Here is a 22,873-nt window from a genome sequence, read left to right as displayed (position 1 = left end):
AGAGGCATGCATTACTTTTGAAGGCCTGATTAAGGTATCCATTCTGAATGGCGTGAACAGGATTCAGTTCAGTAACGGGAACGGGTTTCACAGTTTATAACGTGACAGCATAACGGCATATTCTTGTTTTCGGGTTGGGCAAATGATTTATTTCCACAAGGCGCGCTTAGAACCGGATAAGTGACACCCGCCTGACTCTCTACGTTACGCAAATATGGAAATTCTGATTTAAAAAAAAAACATGCTACGGTCCGAAATGATGCCACTCATTTTAAATAAATGTGGTCGGACACTACATGGCTTTAAAAGGGATCTCTCAAGGCTTTGTTTTTCTTATCAGTAATTTATTGCAGCTGCCTCGCAAATCAAGAAAATTATATTTTGGCTGTTGAGTGTAGCACAGATTAATTACAGTTATTCAGTGCCAACCATTATTAGGTACTTTCTTTGTGAAAACAATATTTCTCACCTCTGCTCCTTGAGGACGTTGAGTGGCAGGTTGTTCCTGAGCCAATGGAACCGTAGCGGTGGGTCCCCATTTGCTGGGCACAATAGCTCAGTGTTTTCGCCTCTCCTCACCGACACCGTTGTGAACTTTCCGGCAAACCGAGGAGCACCTGGTCCATGAGTAGGGTACAGGGAACACATGAAGGCAGGGGGAAATTGGGGTTGCAGATAAAAAGGCAAAATATGTGCATTGGTAAGGGAAATATTCTTCTCCGGTTGTTTACGGGGAAAAAATGTATAATTGTTTCAATCCAATCATTCTCACAGACCGCTCTACACCAGCAGTTGCAACCCTCCCGTCGAAGCGAACGCGCCTCTTATCGATTGCAGTAGAAGATACACAGGGAAGCTGTAAAAAGTTCAAAGCTCATATTCACGCATAACTGATAAAAGCTTGTTTGAAAACAACTTTCTATTAGCAAAATAATGGAATAGATATGACAACAATTTCCGTTAGAGGAATAGAAAAGTATCTAGAAACGTGAGCGTGCTGTCATGATTTGCACGTTCGAATAACTGTATTGTAAAGACATCTTTGAGCTCTCTATCTCCTTGCATTAGCATCAGTATGGAATCGCCGGGAAGTATATTTAGCTGACACTGATTTATTTTCAATTTTTTTATGATGACTATGGGCTGCGATCTGAGTACTAATAGTTTTGTTGGAAAAAGCTTTTTCTTTCGATTGCAGGCAGCCAGCGTTATGTTAACGTTATGTTTCCCTTTTTTTTTGTCTTTTTCTTGTTTGTAATTTATTTTACGAAATCTGCAAAGATCTTTCACTTTTCTGTGCTTTCTAGATAGCCTCGGTTAATGGTCTTTTTTTTCAAAGGTGGTTTCTGCAATCCTATCTTCCTTTGTTAAGGTTCATGTTTTATGGCAGTTTAACGTCCCAAAACGACACAGGCTACAAAGAACGCTGCAGCCAAGGACTCCGGAAAGTTATACCACCTGGGATTCTCTAAAGTACGCTGAAATTGCACAGTACACAGGCCTCTAGAATTTCGCCTCCTTCAAAATTCAACCCTCGCAGCCGGGATCGAACCTGCGTCTTTCGCTCAGCAGCCGAGCGCCATCACCACTGAGCCACTGCGGCGGCTCCTTCTTTGCTAATTATTGTTTTCTTATTCCTCATCTCGTGCGTCCTTTATGAAGAGGCTGGCTGTGTCACAAATAAAGCTAAAATAAGCATCTTTGATAGCAACAGTCAATGCTGACGACTGTTTTGCAGCAAAAGAACCACCATGACCCTATGCGAAAAATGTGTTCATGCTAAAGCCGAAAATTCTCATTCTTCACACCTACCGGCGATCGTAATGCTTGTAGAGCCATCTAGCCTTTTGCCTCACATTATAGAGTGCATGAACGAATAATAAAAACGACTAGACCATGCGCTGATAAGCGTTGCAACGTTGTACCAGAATCAAGATTAAATCTCTGCCCTCCTTAAGCCGCCATATCCGATGCGATAAAAAACATTCCGTCTGTCGGATGTACAGATATAACGGTGGCTCTATTCGCATAGTGTGTCAAGTGGTCCCACAAAAGTATCATTTGTGTTTTATTTTATTGGCTTTCAATAACACTTGTCTGAAACGGCGCAATCCAAGGCAGACCTAAACACTACTGACGCACAGCCCACTAGTTTTCTTTTTTTTGCAAGTTCTAGCGAAGGATGTACAATAAAAAAAGATAAATACCGTATCAGTGCCGCGCAGTGAGATGCTCCTCTGCATAGCAAAAAGTAAGGTACCGTCTCCTCGACTTTACATTGCACCAAATGTCGAAAAACGTGCGTATGTTTGTGCCGTAAAAGAACGACTTTAGTTGTCGCAACACAAGATTTAATGAACGGATGGCACTGTGACAAAATTACGCCTTCTTTTATTCAATTCAGTGTATTAGTTCACTTAAAATGAACGCCGGAAAGCGTGTTGGTTTAAGGCTTGACTGTACCAAGCGTGCGGCAGGACACTTACTGCGCACGCTGAGCTGCAGAACGCGGCTGATTCCGGATCCGACGCCGTTCGACGCCTCGCAGAGGTAGAGCCCCGCATCCCCCGGTTCCACGTTTCTAATGCTGAGCGTCCCGTTGACCAGGATGTGAATGCGGGAGTTGCTAATGATGGTGCGGAACTGGGATGCTGGACTTGCCGGCTCTGCAAAAGGTTCCTAACTATTGAGTCGCACTGGCAGTTGGTTTCACTGGACTTTATGCGCGTTGCTTATTTATATTCTCATGTTATGTCCTACAGAGTGGGTCACTGCAATCTCTATATAGATCTTTATCATTATCACGCCAACTACCTTCAATATAGGACGAAGGCCACCCCCGGATCGATGAAGAGCACTGCTCTGAGTCAGCTGCGGTCATACTCTCTCCGCAAACTTTCCAATGTTATCTGATGACATGTCTATCTGCACTTCTTGGTACACGCTCCTTTCTTAGAACGCATTATGTTATTCAAATCTACCGTCTGTTTAACATCTTCACATAACATGCCCCACCCCTCTATACATTTTAAGAGGATTCTGGTGTGAGCTAGTTGGTTCATACTTTAAGAAACAGATTAACGCAGCGCAATGGAACAAGGAACGGAAAGAAGAAATACGAAACACAGGACGAGCGCTGACTAGCAACGTACGTTGGTAGTGAAGGTTGGTATACAGCTCTATTCAGTCGGTTGAAAAGAAAAAAAATTCTAAGGGACAATAGATTTCATTTCAGTATGTGTTGGCAATCTGAGCATATTAGCAGCCATTGATGCCTTCTCCGGTCTGCTCACTTCACTTTCGTCCAGGCTATGAAATCGCTCCAGTCTGCTGACTACATTCACAATAGTCAGTGGGAATGTTCCGTTCTTTTAACATCACTTTCCTCTAGACAATGAGCGAACTCTATGACCGATGTCGCATTTCTCGGATTAAAAACTCAATGCATTATCAGTTCCTTCTAAAATAAAGCATACTGTACACGATTTACCTCACGCGTAAATAAGGCTCTAAGATTTGGGGGGGGGGGGGGGGGGGGGCTGGTTAGATATGTGCACTACCAGCCTTTTAGGGCGTCGTTACCTGCGGCACTTTTCCATCTGATATGCGGCTGTGGCACACCACTGGCCTGGCAGTCAACGTACACTGAACGTCCAGACACAGCTGTTGTTTCATTGGGTTCCAAGATCCAGGAAGGAGGCACTGCAAAGCAAAAGTGAATGCTTGCAGCTCTAGCTGCGGCTACTTTCCATGCAAGTGCCGGAATTACCACTTGCTCCAAAGACCGTAAACACTTTGAATTCATTTTTTCGCTGTAAAATTAGACAAAAATTAGCAGAGAAACACGCATAACAAACGCTGAAAAAAAAAATGCACTCAATTTACGAAACACAACAAGCCCGTGTTTCTAGAATAACCCTGAACAAGTTCATGCTTGTGTGAGCAACGTTAGCCTTAGCACTCTTATGAAAAACGGTCTTCACTGGAAGGATGTGGCCTTAATGAACATGTCTTCTGGAATAGGCACCTTTGACAAGAAGTTCGGCAGAGTGCTCGGAGGACGCGTACGGGTTGATGGCCCTGCAGGTGTAGTTTCCATTCAGGCGTGACGAGAGGTGCCGCAGTGTAAGAGTGGACACGAAACCGCCTTCGGGAGTGAGCACCGAGACGTCGGAGAATGGGTACGCGCCCGGCACCAGAGGTTTTCCATCCCGCAGCCACTCGATGCGGATCGGAGGGTCACCGGCATGTACCAGGCAGGTGAGGCCGGCCCGCACACCTTCGTGCAGGTTGGCCTGAAAGCTGAAAGGCGTGATCTGGGGCCCACCTGCGAACAAGGAAAGGACGAAAAGCGTACCCTGGGTTTTTAGTGTGCGAAGAAATAATGTAGCCTGACAAATTTTGCAGTCAAGTGGCCATATAATCACCCCAGCGTCTCCGTATCTCTCAAGCAACATCTATTTTACAGCATGCTGTTGACCTGTTCACCTGGAAATACAAGCTCTATTCAGGACGTTAGTGCTGGGTGACGGCGATATGAGATTAACGCCTACTTGTGAGGAAGTACACTATATAAAAAAAAACTTGGCCAATTTTCTCAAATCATGAATGCCATCTTACCAATACCTCTCTTATGAGAATTTATTAAAGCTATACTTTACCAGCGCTCAGCTAATGGGAATAAACACGGATGCTAACGAAAAGAGTTCAACTTAAGGACAGCGCCACAAGCTACAAAAAGAAAAACGATACGAGTAACCATAAAAGACAGGAAGAGGGCAGGGGACAGAGTGGGTGAGGGATCAAACACGGGTTAGTGACATGCTAGCCGAAATCAAGATGAAGAAAAGGACATGAAGAGGGCATGTAACGCTTAAAGGTAACATTCTGGATTGCAAGAGAATAAAAGCGTAGAATAGGGCAGCAGAAATATAGATGGGCGAATGGTATTAGGAAGTTTGCGGTGATGGGCTGGCCACAAATGGCAAAGGACAGGGTTAATTGGAGATATGTAAGAGGAATTTGTCCTGCAGTGGGGGTTTTCAGGCTGATCATGATGATGATGGTGGCGATGAAAACAAAAAGCGGGAGCCTTAGGCTATGATTCTTGATCTATGCTTTCAGTGCATATGCACATGCTTGACACGAAGAGCACAAAACGCAAGGACAAATAAAGGAAGGCTTATTTCTTATGCACGAATTAGTCAGACAGGAGGCCCCAGAAAGAGCACGCGTAAATTTCACAAAACCTATTGTCAATAAAACGCTCGATGTGAAGCAAGCGTGATGTCTCCACATCTTGAAATACCCCTGACGTGGCCTTTGAGGAATAAAGAATAGATGAACAAATCAGTAAATGCTTGCTTGTTGTGCGAATACAGTGATAAATATTATTCCGCGCAGCCCGAAGGGTAATACATCGAATTGTTGATCTCATGGTTCAAGTAATGCTTGTACATATATATAGTGAATATAGATTTCTCGCATTGATTCTCACGGGCAAAGATTTCTGGGAACAAGTCCACGAGGCCTACCTAATGTTCAAGCTGTTCATACTTAATCCAGGACTTCGATGAGGGGGGAAAGTGGCAAGTGAGGTTAAAAATACATTTCAAGTAATTTAACCCCTTTGTTACACATATTCTGTCAAACTGCGTAACTTACTTTATAAAGCCCATCTCCCGCATTAAATGTTATGAATCACAGCCACAATGTAGAACTTTGCTAGTCCGAGCGAAATGACATCCATATCGAAAAGAAAACAAAAACATAAACCATTTTGGGGACAAATGGGCCGAAGTGGCCTCTACAGACTACAGAAAATGCGCAATCTGAAGGATCTTGTGGTTAAAGGAAGAGTGAACTGCGTAAAAAGGCGAGTGCTTAGTAGCGTGAAAGAGTCGTCATTTACCCATTTTAAGAGCTAAGTCAACAGCGCGCGTGTATTGATTTATATTCAATTCGAAAATTTTGCGAACAAATCGCCGCATGCGTTAAATATGTAGTAATCAAAAGTTTAGGCAGCAATAAGTAAGTTGGTGATGACAAAGTAATAAAATAGAATGCAGTAAAACATACAACATATTGCGGAGTGAAATGCGCTAGCTGCGCGTGTGGCCGCACGCAGCGCTATCTTGCATTCTTCAGCTACAAAACACAACCTTACTCCACCACTGCTAGTACAAGTGAAAGCGCAAGACACACCCCTTGGCTAAAGAGCTTTACTAAAGGAATGAAGTGAACCATGAAAGCAGGCGGGATTCGCCAATTGTATAAGGCGATTCAGTTTATTGAGCTATGTTGTCTTTCTTATGCGGACTTTTGCCTTTCGACAGCAGGTGTGCCACACCCTGACCGCTTTACGAAAAACAACAGAATTGAAACAGTGCGATAATGACCCACCTTTGGCTGATAAAAGCATTACTACGGCTAATGAGCGGCAGTGGGTTTCAGTAAAATGTATGCAATCCTGGACACACTGAAACAATCTGAGGAATCCTTAAAAGTAGACACTCTTTTGTTGTGACTATTCCTTATCTGAGACGGTTCGTCTATCACCAATCTCTCACCTTTATTGGCATTACCTTTGGCCTAATCTTTTTCGGTGTTTCTTTTTTTTCCGAGAAGGTAACGCAGAACCCTCACAATATAACCACTTTTAATTCATCGCAAAAAAACAAGCAGCAACAGACAATACACAGGAGTTATCAGTCCAAACTGTCTTTTTTTCTCCTTGGGCTTCACGCACAAGGCATACATTTTTAAATCGTGCTGCGGAACACATATGCATGTCATTTCGGAATATTCCGTGCTGCCAATTTTTGCTGACAACTCATTGTTCATTCCACAAGACCATCGCGAGCATTTCTGTAGTGCCATCATACTCCTGCCTCATATTTCAGTTCTGTGATGCGCAAGTCTGCAGACTGAACTTTTAATTTGGACAGGCACCCCCCTTTTCTTCAACAAATTTTATTTTGCCGCCTTCTTCTTGCCTCTTTCGTGTCTGTCAACCACCTGCTGTTCTTTGCGTCTCTCTTTTTTTCCGCGCTGCGGTTTCACTTTCCATTTCTCGGCTGTTCATTTTAATCTCTTATGGCTAGTCAGCTTGCTCCATTGAACTTCATTTATCCTTGGACAGCACGTTTACCGCGACAAATGGCTGGAACTACGTAGGACCGCTGAACGCATTCAGCACGGCACTGACCAGAGGCTTTTGCCACATACCCAAATATCACATGCTGTACACGTTTGTAGGCATTTTCTTCTTGACTCCTTGAGCCTCTGCAAATCTGCTTAGAGGTCATGCCTCAAGCTAAATTTCGCGAACCGCATCGCCGACATGTCTTGTGCGGTGAACGAATTCTTTTCTTCAGTTTATCTGTTTTTCTACGTTTCGTATGTACCTGCTTGCGGCATCGTTCTTTGGCAACGAGACACATTCATACACTGTGAAATGTAGTACTACACAAAATTTTGCGAAACCAAGAATTTTCTTGCTACGCCACGAAGACTGCTGAGCCTTGGATACACTGCGTATATATTACGCTCTTTTGTTAAATTTACACTTGGGGGGTGGGGCCGTACCGCACAAACTCTCTGTATAGCCTTTGGAGTTCTACTACCTGCAACATCTTTATTCTTGGCAATGCAGCGCCAACTCCTTGGTTGTTTTGTGCTTTCGTTGAGCTTGCGTGCCTCACGTTGCAGAGCACACAACCTTATTGATCACTGTTCGACGTCAGGGATACGTAAAAAATTGTAACGTCTATTCATGGAGGAAAAGAGCTTCTTTCGAAAAAAAAGTATACCATTTGAATTTTACAAAGAAAAGATCTAAATTTGAAGTTCTCGAAAGAACTCTTGTGCATTTGAGGGCTCCTTTCGTATAGATAAATGTGGCCATGAAAACCTTTCTAGTCGCCGACAAAATTGAGCTCGCGCTTCGTGGCTCTAGCCCAAACACCACGAAGAGTTTAAGTAAAAGAAATTGTGAGTAAGAAGGAAATCAGTTTGCTTCCATGTCTGGTATTAGAAGCTGCCTCTCCCTAATCTTCTTACGTTGACTGCAGTTCAATTTTACGAGTTTCGCGGAAATCAGGTTTTTCCGGGGGGCGTTTTGCAAACCGTAAATGCGAAATCCCTTTTCTCCTGTTTTTTTTTTGTTTTTCTGGCAGTGAAAAACCGTTTAGGTCGTTGCGCTGCTGGCAACGTAATCGTGCTACTCTTTTTGGAGCCATAGTTTATAAGCTCATTAGTCTGCGCTTCTCGGGAGCTTTTTCTTCCAAGGGCGGTAATGTAGCAGCGCTGCGGCATAACTCTTCGCATTTACCCTGTGATTCCAGCTATAAACGACATAGCGCCCTGCATTTTCCGTTACCATTTCTTCATACGTGTGCTTAGAATGAACTCGTAGAAACACAATTTAACACTGGCCCAATTTTTTTTTCGCTCATTTTCCACGGTATAACGCCGCACAAGAAGGCCCACGCAAAATACAGTGCACCACTTATTTTTTTTGCTCGAGCATGAATATGCATTAAAAGCTCATTTATATCACTGTGGAAAACGGTCCTTAGCGCTTGGGCAATTTCCGGAAAATTTAACGGAATCTTAACCTCTTAAATGTTTCATAAGACATGCTGTTGTCTGACCGCGCACTTGAGATGCAGCACTGATCCAGGTTACTCGAAGTACCATCGTTATCTTTGGTTTTGTCTGCTCGGAGGATTCGTCTCAACCATACCTACCATGCGCGACCAAGAGACGAGTAGAAGGACTGCCACTTTGCCACATCTCTCCGCGCAATGTCAGCCCACGGACGTCCCACGCTGAGGTGGCGCTGTAGTTTTTCGAGAGTGGCGAATGGGATTCAGAACACTCAGTTCTGTTAGATGGACTGAGACTAGTGCGGCACCGTGTAATAGAGTGGATGGCAGAGTTATTCTAAACACGCTGATAACTGAAAAGGGAAGTTTCTCGCCCAGTATGATAATCACTGGCGTTGTCGAACTCGTGGCTGGCACTTTGCGCCTAAAATCATTGATTAGGCGTCCTGCGGCGAGACCCTGACATCTGATTTTACCAGGGATGTTGAGCTTGTTGATTTGCCATGTTATGATAAAAGCGATGTTAGGACTACCATCAGAGCAAGGAGCGGCTAACCACGCCCTATTTGAACGCGTTCGTCTCGTGCACTTAAGTAAGTAAGCACAGTTTTTTTTCCGATTTTCCGCATTGCTTCTCTTCACAACTCTTCCCACTACTCAGGCCATCTGTACTTAGCATTCTACTCCTCCTCTTTCATGGTAGACTATAATTTTATATGAACACTTGTCAATATTTAGCATATAACTTAGCGCTGCTCAAAGGTGGGGGTTAATTACTAAGGGACCCTAGAGTTAGCCGTATTTTTTTAATTAAATGCAGCTAATGTAATTGTTTTCAACATCGCCGCTGTGAATGGATGGAAAAACTATTTCAGAGCCAATCAGAGGGCCGCAGGATTTGGTCCTCATCCCTCCTCCCCCAACTCTCTCCCCCCTCCCCAGCTAGGCGTCAGCCGTAACCCCTTGGGACTCGGCGGTGGCCTGGATATTATTTGCTATAGATCCATGGGTTTACGAAGAAACTCTGCGGATAATGTGCCGCTAAATTCCTTGTATTATAAAGGCAAAAATGTGCATCACATATCAGATGCAGCAAGAAACCTGATTTACACAGGAACGACCACGTTGTGTTTGCATTTTTTCCTTCACAGCACGTTTACAGGAGCACCCGCCCTAGATATGGAATACTGGCGCGATAACTTTAAATTGATACTGACAGCAACTCTATCTAATTTATGCTCGCAGCAAAAATTGATTCCATGGCTCTATCTATGCATATATGGGCTGGTCAGACAGAAAAGAATGCGTGTATCCATGAGTAAAGAGAAAGGTAAACATGAAACTTTCTTCTTTCTGCCACTCAGTACAAAGTGATGAGGTCAAATATACAAATATTTCGTGGTCCCCGTATGAAAGCGAATCGCAAGGTACCTAAGTGTAGCATAGCAGCAAGAACCCGCGAAACCTAATCTGTTCGGACGCCGCAGCAGTTGACTTGCCTAAACGGCCGATATTGCCAATGCGTCTACTGAATTTGATCCATTTCTATCGAAAGAAATCTCCCTTTTCGATGAAAGTGGGATGTTTTTCAACAGGACGCCTTCATTTATTAAAACAGATGAAATTCGTTAGTCATTTGTGTCAGTTAAAGTCTACTGCAAGGAACTAAACAGCAAACCAAAACACAAAAATTATTTTGTTTTGCAAGAAACCTAAAGTCTTTGAACCACCTCCCTGTTAGTGGAGCATTTTCTGATCTCACTTTATAAGCATCAGCTGCCGTAGCCAGGCCAACAAACCACGAAATCTAATGGCAGTGGTTTCTAATAGGTGATGCAACACATATTCACTTGACCAACAGCGCCACCTGTTGCTGCTGAGTCGCTTTCTTCTTCCGTATAAGTGAGTGACATGACCAGTTTATCTGTCATCGCTACGGTGCAAATAAAAGGACATATAAAGAAGCTCCGAACACAATTCCTCCTCAAATTCTTGAACCCCCACTCATACACGTGAAATTGCCTCAACGGCCTTTTATCGCTTTTATTTCAGTATTCCTACTGCACATTTCTTGTCTGTGAAAAGGAGCATTACAGAACACAATGTTCAGTGCATAGAGCGAGGTTAAATACAAAATATTTACACTTCTGCCCTCCTCCGTAATGAAGAGTGAAAATTGATGCGGTTTCAGTTAAATGAGGATTGCCTTGCAATTTCTCACCCTAAATAGGAAGAACCTGCCCAAGAACGCGTTTTTTTTTAACTGCTTTCGAATTTCAGAGCGTTGATAGATGTCGTAAAGCTTTCTAGGGCAGAGCTCCTGTAAATTACCCGCTTTTCGGCTCTGGCCGTTATTTCTCGATCAAAAAGCTTATCGCAGTTAATGTATTACTTTTTCACTTTTTTTTTTTCCAACATAGCCGAGAGCGGCACCCTGTACGTTTCGCGATAATTGAGCGCTACGCACACAGACGAGCGTCTCAGCGACGAAGCTGCAGAGCACTTGCTTACCAGCAAGATGTTGTTTACAGTGCAGCCCGATCTTATGATAGAAAACATGTTCTTTTTCTACTATGTTTATGAATAAACCGCGCTTATCAAGCTCGCAGCAGCCAAGCCTAATTGATTCTTCTCGACACATTTTTGCCGTTAAGCATTCAACGCTACGCACCATAGGCGTGATGCAGGGGATTTCTGCGCGATCCATTATATGGGCGTTCTTTGGCAGGGAGCCCTCCACACAGAAGTGTATCATTATGGAAGCACTTACGGCGATTGAAACTTCCTTCTCTGCCGTGAGCGTGTCGGCTTTGCCGCCTTTTCAGAGAGTTGCTCGTTTTTCATGCGGCAGTCATTGAGAAAGAGAGAGAGAGTGGAGGAGAAGCAAATGTGGGGAGGATAATCTGGACAAGAAACCGGTTTGATGCAAGGCACTACGAGACGGGTTAGGTGGGAAGGGGCACATTCAGTATTTAATTATGAGCGTGACCTAATTGCGTACCGCTTAACGCCCCACCAGGAATTGCTAGCGATAATTATTTTCGTATAAATGCTAAGAGCAGAAACGCTTGCTTTTTTAAAACTGAAATTCATTAATAAATATAACCTAATATTTTTGCGCCACCCAAGACTGCTACTCACTGAAAAACCAAAGTTGCAAATTAGAAACAACGGAGATCCAATTCTGCCGTGTTAAGACGGAAGAATCGCTGCAAGTTTAGTTTTGTTGGAGTGGACTGTTTAGCGCCTGATGCACTGCAGATGCAGTCGAACGATGACCACCGTTCTTCGCTCAAGTTGTGACGCGACATCGATGACATCACGTCTTTTTATTGGAGGCCTCTGATTATTAACCCGACTATTCTGTGAGCACAAAGTTTTGTTATCTATTTAGTGATAAACCGAAAATCTTTCCTATTGCTATCGGCAATATTTTGTAAACATAACCTCTTCAACCTAGACACCTCAAGCAATAACTGCGTTTCATGCAGGTAGGGTGAAAGAGGTCGCTTCATAATAGGCGTAACAGATCTCGTGGTCAGGTAACAAGGCCCCAACGAGCACCCCAACAATATTTTACTGAAGCGAGTAGTCAGGCTGCCTGCGCAAGAAGTTTGAGGTGTGGCAATTTCTAGTTTGCCACTGCAAAGCAGCGAACGAAACTAAGGATAACCACAAATAGGCCACCTGAACACCGTGAGGAAAATTACGTGATAGCGTAAAATACGTAAATTTAAGTAAAAGGTATATATAACAAATTTATGTAAGATTGCCTAAAAGTCAAGTATAAACAATGCTTGTTGCGGAGAGGGACATATATAATTTTTGAATGTTCCAAAAAGTTCATTTTATAATGGTTAGTATGGACTGCTCACTTTAAAGCTTTGATTTGGTAGGAACATTTCGAAGGCAATGAAGGTGGGCCTAGTAGTAGGATTCCAGTTCGTGCTGTGTGCATCTAACAAATAGCCAACATAGAGTCTTTTTCTCACTCCTAAATCCCTTTTAGCCTTGTGCTGAAGGTAGTGCGAACTTACGGCCCTTCAAGCCATATCCTCGATGTGTTATCCGAATCATCACAAAATTTCGTGCAGAAAAAAATACCAATAAAAAACGAATGCCTGCGAACGAAATCCAGGATGGTCAATACCAAGGCATTGCCTTCAGTATGCGGGTTACCGATATAACTTAGCAGTTCTGCGGCCCAGAAACGGGACAGGCGTCGTTGCTCCACTCTAGCCCTGGATTTCATGGTCCTCTATTCGAGATTCGCAACTTTAGGAAGTGAGAGCAATAGGTTATAGTGTCCCGAAAACATTTGGCGCAAACACCTCCTGTCAAAGACAAAATGTACTTGAGACAAAAGAACAAAGGAAACAAACTCACTGCGCACGTGGAGCCATACGGTCTTGTGCACAACCTGGGAGTCAGGACCATGCACTGAGCACGTGTATTGCCCCTGGTCATGCTCTCGGTCTGTGGCGTGTATCTGCAGCGTCCCGTTGGGAAACACCACCTGACGCTGGTTCAAAGGGAGGCGTCTTCCATCTGAGTGATTAAGAGGCAGTCGAAAAGAAGCGCAGGAGAGAGTTTTGTACATATTTTTAGTATATTTATGCTGAGTGCTGTAAAACTCACGGAGGCAATTTTAGCAAGCCAGCAAATAGAGATAAATTTGTATGATTCAACGCAGACTAAGTTTGGAAAATCTTAACAAGTGTTATGCTTGCAACAGCCACTACATGTTAACGTCCTCACGATAGATCTGCCTGGTTAAGAAGGATTTCATCACAAATCTCACCTTTCTCCCAGTAGACGTGTCCGAAGGGATATCCACCGAACGGACACTGCATCCAGAAGATGCCTCCTGTCAGAGCAGACTGGTTGCCCACGGATCGAACGAAAACTGGGCCGTACACGTTGATGCGGTCTGAATGCGACGCTACGCCGGCGTAGTTGGATGCTTCGCACGTGTAGGACCCGCCGTCCTGGACCTCCGCCGAAGAAATCGAGAGTGTACTAGAGACCTCAGCGCCGGTTTTGCCTGAAGCCCCGTCTAAACCTACGGTGTGGACCCTCACGCGACCGTGCCGGGAGTCGATGGGCCACGCGGCGTCCAACATCCAAGTGATGCGCGGAGGAGGGTCGCCGGTGGCAACACAGCGAAGAGAGACGGCCTTTCCCGGGCGCACGGTGGTTTCCTCAAACGTAGATTTGAGCTTGGGCGCTTGATCTGAGCCAATAGAAAAAACAGGAAAGAAGACGAAAATTACGCTCTGTTTGGTAGTTTATCTTATTGTCATTGTTTGCGACAGTTCTGGAATAATATACATTAACTTTGAGAAATTCAAATGTGTAATCAATATAAATCGCTAATTTTTCACAACTGGAGAAAAAACAAAGCGCCTGCCCATGGCATTAGTGCGTTGCGTGCACTGTTGCCAAGATGCATTAACCATTCCTACGCACTTTTCATTTGAGTGGCCGCGGTATATTTTCTTAAGGAAAATACCATTAAAATCTTTAAACCTGCACTGCCATGTCGAGCTTGACAGATGGCTCAGCTACAATGCAAGCACTAAAAAAACCGACAGTTAATATTTTTTAAAATTTATGTTGAAGGTGTCTACAGGAACCAGATTATCGGAATCACGGTTTCGTGATCCCGTTGCATTGTGAACCCAAATGCTTTCAAACACGCATTAAATCTAGCGAACCTTAGCAGGAGCATATCAACTGCTTTTCAGAAACCAAGCAAATAATATATCACCAATTTCTTCGAGTTCTTTCTGGCACAGGTAAATATATTTGGCCTATATATGTAGTCATATGTCATATGTATATAGTCATATGTAGTATATATGTAGTCAGGAAAACTGGCGCCATATTGAGGCCGACCAGCGCGGCGTCTGTATAGAAGAACAAAATATATGTGACTGCCTAACATGGCGGTGCTTGGCTTGCTGTGTGCGTCCTACAGCCGCTTGATGACGTCACACTAGTCTCTTGCACCGCTTGGCTTTCTGTACCGTCTGAGAGTACACAAATGCATACACACTAAAACACTAAAATACTAGCACTGGCCACCCGCTTTTCTCATAAAACAGATATTAAGGCTTTCGCCTTAATAAAATATGGGTGTGTACCCTCTTTAACCACAACAAATTGCCAGAGCGCATGCTGCCTGTCTTGCTGCACGTCCGTTCACGCCTTACTGCAAGCTAACCGTTGAGGACGGGCTTAGTACTCAAAAGGAATTGACATGTTCCGGTATTAAGAACGCGCAAGACATCAGACGTGCTGTAGCGTTATTTGCGATCGGTATCGAAAAGAAGGCGTCCCGGGCTGTCCTACAGCGTGTGTTTTGCATTACTTGGCTGAGGATACGAGTAGTCAACGAATATTTGGAAACAATTTTCCTGTTGTGAGCTCAGCCAATACGCTTCGCACACTTTAAGATTTCTCCCAGGGGTCTTAGTCGAGCATTCGTATGTTTTTCGTTATATTATACCAGCGTGTTTAAGTGAGTGCTGTTAGTATTAACTGGTAGAAACCCGTGCTTTAGACCATACTACCCGCATTTTTTCTATTTCTGGTGATCCGAGCATAATAACAAAAAAAGGACACGACGGCAGCAAGAATACGAGGTAAACTAAAAGCTGTGAGACGCAAGCGACAACGGATTTCATGAAGAGGCTCCCTTGAAATGTGTGTCCGAGAGCTCAAGTAGGAAAAGATAAGAAAAGGGTGAAGGTAAATCGAACAGACGAACAAAATGACCAGGCCGAAAGGGCGTATGTTGCCCACCTGCGGGCTCAACTGCTGCCGAAAGTCACGTACGGAAGCCTTGCCTTCCTATTACCGCTGCTCACCTGGGCGGGTTCACCTTATGCTCGTTAGGACTGCGCCGGCATCCCCTATATAGCAGATTGGCTTGCATAGATTGTACGCTTTTTTTTTCGCCTTTATTCTTGACCTAAAGAGCAGTCTTTACATAGACCGTTGTAAAGCTTCCACTTGCTGCGGATACATTGCAGGGTCCTAAGAACGCGTAAGAACGTGTAACGACGGCAGTCTTTTCAGCAGATGGATAGCCCAGGTATGCCGTGAGTAAGGAGAACATCAAAATTTGTCCCTGCTAGCGTTCGATTTGGTTCTCGGCCTGAATAAAGACTCGAAAAGCTACTGACTATGAAGGGGTTTTCTCTTACAGTACCCTATATTACGTTTAACGAGCCTCACATTCTCATTACTAGATTGCAGCTAAGCTGTAGAAAACGCTTCCAACGTATCCTTGCCTCGCCGTCACATCCTTCTAAAATGAATTTGTTTACAAGATAGGTAACAAGCTAGCGGGCTGACGAGGTCATAATACTGAACTTTTAGGCGGCTTACAGATGTTATAAGTTCCGCTGTGAATCAGCTCTTCTTAAACTTTAAACAATGTTCAATCTACCGGCATAGCGTGTTGAAACATTGCCTTTTGAGTATTGCTTAAAGTTTTTTTTTTTTTTTGCGGTTGTAGACGCTGTAGGCTCTACTCTTACGCCATTTTGCCTTTTCCAGGCCAAAAAACACACTGGTTTTTCTTTGGCTAATGGGATCGAGTACAGTACGTACAAAGAACGGAGGTGAGAAAGAGTGTAGAGTTCTTCCGTGGTATGAAATACACTTTTAATTAGAGACTATACTTCGCGTGCTCATGCGACGTTCGCATTTCCACTCATTCTGTGCTTGTAATAGTTCGACGGACCATTATTTGTAAAACAGTGAAGCCCTGCCTGCACCTTTTTCCTTGCATTATTTCAGAGTGATTTTTACAGCGTAGCTCTACTCAGTGGGGTGCAACTTCGGAAAACGCCTCATGCCGATACCGTGACCTTCAAGATCAGCCAAGGTCAAAGTGAGACAGTCGGTTTTACTACTTTCTACCTACGTGTCTAAAGTGTCTAAGCATAGTATATGTGAAGTGATCGACCATGTGTTTGAACCATGATTTTTGACCATTGCTTAATTATGCAGGCATGTCTACTGGTTTTAGTTACGTTAATTTGTGAATTTGATTTGGTTTAACTGCATTTAAAACCAAACTGCACTATAGCATTGAGTAATACACCCTTGTAATGCCTAATTCAAGTGTAAGTCCACTGTGCTAGTTTGTGAACGGAATTAATTACAGCTGATCGGTTCATTGCAGTTAAAACCAAACTTTGTGCTATAACATCCAGTCACATACCGTTTCAAAGCTCGTGTCAAGTGTGAATGCATTGCGATAGTCAGCGGCCCGAATTAATTAGTGTCAATTAGTTCATTGCAATTAAACCGAAATCAATCAACCACAGAGCTTGCCATCTGCTATGTTTAACAGCGTTTAACCGTTCTCTGTTCTCTGTTCTTCTCTGTTCTTCTCTGTTCTTCTAGTGCCTTTCACTCTTCAGTCGTGTTCTTTATTGTCTCTATCTGACGAAAGATAGGTTGACGCCATTTTCACAACTTAATCTAGCGAATTTCATGCGCTTTGTAGCAGCACACTTATTACTAAAACTGACGACCTTTCGTGGCGACCAGACAATAATCATTGGCCCAGTTTGTTGTATTCAATAGCAAACTGACTGTTACAGTAGACATTGTATCTGCTGTTCCACGGGGCTCCGTAATCGGACCCTTTCAATTCATCATTTGAATGAATGATGTCACTTAAGTAATCCATAACACATGAGCAACATTGCTCATTAACACTGATAATTGCGTTCTGTACTCGGTCATCAATAGCGGTAAAGACCAGCTGGGTTTGAACAACCCATCTTCAGTGTTTTGCGCCTGGACTTCAATGTGTCAAATGGCTAAGAAGATGCAAAAGACAGCCACCATAACGTTTACTATGAAAAGCAAAAACCACTGCGCTTCAGTTAGTGCACTGATGCGCAAGAGTAATTAGGCGCCGACGTAATCAAATACCTCGGAGTGACCCTTAAGACCTGCTTGAAATGGCTCACTGACATCATTTTCGGTAACGCGTAGAAAACTTCGGTACATATAGTGCACTCTAAACACTCAAATAAAAACCGAAGTTAACATCGTAAAACACCCTCAGGCTGACCATTGCCGCTCAAAGTTTGATGTTACGAGTTGAATTATTTCAACCTGCCCCTCCCCAACTGCAACATTGTATCGTTCTAGCTTAGATGAACTCAAAACTGCCTTCCTAACCACTAACAACATTCAGCGGCCAAGAGGGATGGGATTCCGCTGGGGAATATCGAATAGCGCGAAAGGTGTAATCGAATTGTTCAAAGGAGCGCTCAGTGACGGACCTTATTGTTGACGGTAACTTATCTGAATAACGCTAGCTGGATAAATTATGCGGTTCGATGTTCCTTCCACAACGTGTAAGGCCTGCGCTGTATAACTCGGTTTTATAACATGGTCGCTAACTGAGTCCTTCAGTTTTACTCTCTCTACCCGAAGCTCCTCCTAAACTCTGTAATTTTTAGTGCAACTGACGGAAGTATACGAACGACGCGCTTTAGTGAGAATGTAATTCCCATGGGTACTTAAGCGTCGAACGTTTTTTTCCAGCAAGCAATTTCTATTTTACATATTACTCCTCCTTTATACACGCCGGTCATATTGGATTAACCGAGGAGGATTGTACATCGAACGGGAGGACACAGCACATTTTGCAAATATGTCAGTTTTGATTACGAATGTTTCAATGTGTAAAAATGCCTCCGTCATTTTATCTTTGTCTCAAGGAGGAAGCTACTGCTTTTCAGTTACTAAGAAGAGATATAAGCGGCTATGCGCTAATGAACAGGCCAACAGCTGGCTTCAGTATAAATTCAGTAGATGGAACCTGTTCTTCCTGTAGTGGATTTGACACACTCGTTGATAACGTATTGTGATAAGTGTGCCGCACATACAGTTTCATAAAATACGCATACTTTAATAGAGAGTAATACCGAAAACCTGTCAGGTGTTCTCAAAAGAAAGACTCAAAGTTAATCGCTGCGGCATTTTTGGGAAGATGATTTAATAAAAACGCGAGTAGCCATGTGAATATCTTAGATTTTACAAAATCGCAGGGCTCATATTGTAGATCTTGTTTAAAACGAATGAGACCCGCTTGCGTTGCTCTAAAAAATGTGAAGGTAAATACTACAATGCACCCGTAATGATCTTACCTCCCACGATCAGTTCCGCTGCCGCTTGAACAGTGCGCTTTGGCGACAGCCGCACGAAGCATTGGTACATTCCCTGGTCCTGGCGCTGGATGGAGGACAGGTGGAGCACGCGAGACCGGCCTGCCCCTGCCACCTGCGGCGCCGGCACCACCCGGCGGCCGTTGTGGCGCCACTCCAGACTCGTGTCGTCCAACAGGCCCCAGTCGAGGCCCGAGGCGTTGCAGCGAAAGGCCGCCGCGTGGCCCACCTCGGCTCGGACGTGGCCAGGGCTCACCGTCACCCAGGGCTTTGCTGCGAGGGATCGGAAAAGAGGATTGCTCTTGGCCGCGTTTCGATGGAGGCGAAACGCAAGAGGCACCCACGTGCTGTGCGATGTTAGTGCACGTTAAATATCCCTAGGTGGTCGAGATTATTCCGGAGACCTCCACTACGGCACCTCTTTCTCTCTTTCTTCTTTCACTCCCACCTTCCTCTCTTCCCTTACGGGGCGGCTCAGGTGTCCGCCGAGATATGTGAGAGAGATACTGCGCCATTTCCTTACCCCAAGAACCAATTTACCAGTTTACTCTTAGCACGCGTGGAAAATTAGGATGTTCGCGGAAAAATTCCAAGCGTCACACAATTTTATGGAGACAAAAAAGATGACTCATAGAAAGGAAGCTCTTCAGAAGTAGCTTTGATATAACGCGCACGCACTGAGCATCTGACCATGGGTTAAGAGTGATTTTATAGGTTTTGCTTCGTGAACTCTACGAGGTTATTTGCTTGAGTCATTTTTTGGCCATCTTTATGAGATTATTTCAATCATCGGTATTATTGTGTCAATGTTTTTGTCACAAGCAGTGTTTTTTATGTGTTGCTCGCGTACTTTATGCGAAATGCCCTTCTCACTGAAAGTTCTAGGTTGGCGAAGCGACTCCAAACTCGACTGACAAAAGGCACGTCGTCTGCACTTTAATACTTACTTGTGACAACGAGCTGGATGTCAGCTTGCGCCTCGCCGACGCTGTTGGAGACGAGGCAGACGTAGGTGCCGGCGTCGCTGACGTCCACATCGCGAAACTGCAACACGCCCGCCACCTGGCGAACGCGCACGCTGGGTTCCAGCGCGAGCATCCGCTCTCCCTCACGCTTGTACCAGCTGTCACAGAGGAGCGAGGCAACAACAGTTGCGTTTGCTAGTAGCGCGGAACGGTAGAACAGTGGAAGCGTCAGTTTCATCTGCCGCATGACAACTTTCATTCGTAGTAGTAATGTGGAGAACATTGATGTTGTCGCCCAGGAAAGAACGCCCGGGGCTGTTTTGGAGGAATACGTCAAGAATAGCAAACTGACGGCTTTCCAGGATGTTTACATTGAGCTACGTAGCATTGAGCTCCCGATTTTAGCAAGTCATCGCTGAATCGCAAAAAGTTAAAGCCGTCCAGCTCTAGTTTTCCTCTTCAGGAAACGGCTTACAGAACTCACGAAGATTTGAGCGTTGTTTATAAACCAGACGCAAAATAAAGACGAAAGAAAGCACAATGAATCTGTCTGGGACCTCTTTAAGCTAGCAATATTGGAGATGATAATGCTTTCCAGCATTCTTCAAGCGGACGACAACACCACAAAAGTGAAGTGTGTCGTGAAGGTGTGGCTGCCGAAAAAAAAAACATCGTTATTGCTGGCATTTTGTTTGTTTTCCTCAATGTAGGGTAGACAATTGAAATTCCAATGCGGCTGATAGGCGGTGCTTTTTTCATTGTTGCCTGCTTTCCTTCGCTGAAATACCTGCCCAGTTCGAAACTCAAGCGCACTGGGAATAGTATGCGAATGGAAGTAAACGGTATGCATGCATGTACCGAATCATATTGCATCACCGATTTTCCCTTCTCGAGCATCCGGGCAGGCAATATTTTGTTCAGAGTCAATTAGAATCGCTTTGTGTTAAAAGGGCACTATTAGAAAACTACAAACTTTGCAAACTCGCTGAAACAAAGTTGTGATTCATAGCTAGAATGCTAACAGAAATTAAGGAAAATTGGAACCTCGAAACTCTTTGAGACTCTGGCGTTTTAATCAACTCATTCTGGCTGTACAAATGAGAAAACAAAATGTGGAACACTCTCCACACACGCTGCTTCCATTAAATCGCCGGTTCATGAGCGCAGTAGTCAATTTTGTAGCAATCCATATTAGAAGTAAAAAGGAAACAAGAAGTTGAAGCGCTCGAGCATCCAGCTTTACAAATGAGAAAGCTGCAGTTGACATTACTGTGCAGTTAGGTAGCTGCGAGATTACGGAAGATAGGCTACAAACTCAATTGCACATCATTCAGGATGTTCTTCACAAACAAATAGGGACCAGCAGATTGAACTAGGCATCTGAGTTTCAAAGTCCTTGATTGCTCAGAAGCTCAAAATTGCTGTCGACATCCTAAAATTTCACAACGTCGCATTCCCTCTTGCACTATTATAACTTTTGGGGTCCTCTGTATTTGAAGTTAAACGTTTACTGAACCAGCTTCATAGCCAGAACCACCGGTTTTCTGCGGATAGGTAACGAGCTTCAGTCACTTCTAAAATATCCCATTTAGGGACTGCTTCTACAATTTTCTGCTTGCTTCATCGATATTTCCTACCAGCTGTCCGTTCACCTTGTGTTATGCTATCATTTATGCTTAGTTATGTTTCACTTTATTGCTCCCTCTTTTCGAACAATAATCATTTTCTGTTGCTTCGACCTCCACCGACGGTGCTCGCTAGTGAATAAAGGAGAGAACGCCATGAGGCTCACAAACGTTAATTTTCTAGATCCCAGCGCGAGCAATAAAGCGCGTAACCTCGATACATAGAAAAAGAATGCATTTTTTAGGAAATGTCGGGCCTTCGGTTAAACAAGGAAAGTAGTGTACAACCTTTTCGAAAATGAAAATCAATGCAGGAAACGAAAAGCTTCCTAAAATAATCAGTGAGAATAGTGAAAGAAAAGCAGTGTATGCAGGAAAAATCCCAGAAAATGAATCGAACTGAGCCGACCTATAAGCAGGTACCGGGACACCCTCGGCGACGCAAAATAAATCGGTGCTCTGGCCAAGATCGGCAACGGTTGAGCTGCTGCGGTGCACGATGGATGGTATCTGCATGCCTACCGGATCTGAAACGAGAGAAGACAAATGTAACCGAAACGAAAGAAATTACATATTCCATCCAGGACAATGTTCAAGTCGACCTTGTATTCTTCTGCAATCAGTCAAAATAATCTGTGCTTTTGCGGGGTCGCCTTATTCGCAGTGGCTCGTGACTCAATTTTTAATCATGCAGGAGGTTCAATTTGTGTGACGGAGTGAAGCATACAGAGAGGCGCATACGTATTTCCGATATATCGTTTTTTTCGTTCGGTTCATCTTTCCTTCAGCCAAATCTTGACCTTACTTAATCTTCTTTTGATCTTCCCATCCTCATTTTTTTTAGCAGCCTAGACTTTCCACCCCTTAATTTTCTTTTTCGCATGAATTCTTATTAGAATATGAATTGCCGATGATTTTTAATCAAGGGACTACGCAGCAAAAGAATGGACATGGAGAGCGCAACATGTCCAGGTGCTCTTCACGTCCATGTCTGTGTCGCGAAGTCGCTTCCTAAAGAATTTACGTCCGCCTTTACCAACAGCGTCTGCTCTTGAAATACCAGATGCACTTGGCGCCCGATCTATCTAACTTGTCTCCTCTGTTCAGTTTTTGAATCCATTTAAGGACACATCTCGCACTTCATTACAAAAAGGGAGATGCTCTAGTTGTGAACCATGCAAATGCATGGACCTAACCCAAGCAGCATATGTAATCGGCCCAACATTGTATATGTATTGGAAAAGACCCGTCTTACAATAGGCCAGTATGAAACCTTCTATTTCCAATCTTGGGCCGATTACCTTTTCTGCTTGGGAAAATATGTTCCCTCTATAAAGACCGCGGATTCTCGTGATTTTAATGTTAGAATTTTCTGCTTTCCTTCATTTTTTTCTCATCGTGACATTTTTTTATTTTTTGATGCACTTGATATAATTTGCTGCTCGTATCGTGTATTTCGGCGTACACTTATC

At 43.9% G+C, this 22,873-nt stretch overlaps 1 protein-coding gene across 1 annotated transcript in view; it reads right to left on the bottom strand.

Moving 5' to 3' along the window:
- LOC149371600 (cell adhesion molecule Dscam1-like) overlaps positions 1-22,873 on the bottom strand; it is a 184,964-nt gene that overhangs the window by 33,356 nt on the left and 128,735 nt on the right. The window contains exons 5-13 of the mRNA XM_089585203.1: positions 21,811-21,928; positions 19,759-19,934; positions 18,794-19,084; positions 13,411-13,842; positions 12,996-13,157; positions 4,028-4,327; positions 3,583-3,702; positions 2,487-2,666; positions 470-617 (exon numbers count right to left, since the gene is read on the bottom strand). Of these exons, the coding sequence (XP_089441329.1) occupies positions 470-617; positions 2,487-2,666; positions 3,583-3,702; positions 4,028-4,327; positions 12,996-13,157; positions 13,411-13,842; positions 18,794-19,084; positions 19,759-19,934; positions 21,811-21,928 (1,927 nt within the window). The remainder of the gene's footprint in view (positions 1-469; positions 618-2,486; positions 2,667-3,582; positions 3,703-4,027; positions 4,328-12,995; positions 13,158-13,410; positions 13,843-18,793; positions 19,085-19,758; positions 19,935-21,810; positions 21,929-22,873) is intronic.

This window comes from Amblyomma mixtum, chromosome 1, assembly GCF_055824585.1.
Source record: "Amblyomma mixtum isolate Tamu chromosome 1, ASM5582458v1, whole genome shotgun sequence".
Classification (NCBI taxonomy): domain Eukaryota; kingdom Metazoa; phylum Arthropoda; class Arachnida; order Ixodida; family Ixodidae; genus Amblyomma; species Amblyomma mixtum.
Note: the sequence above shows the minus strand (reverse complement) of the source record. Positions and strands in the feature narration are given on the sequence as shown.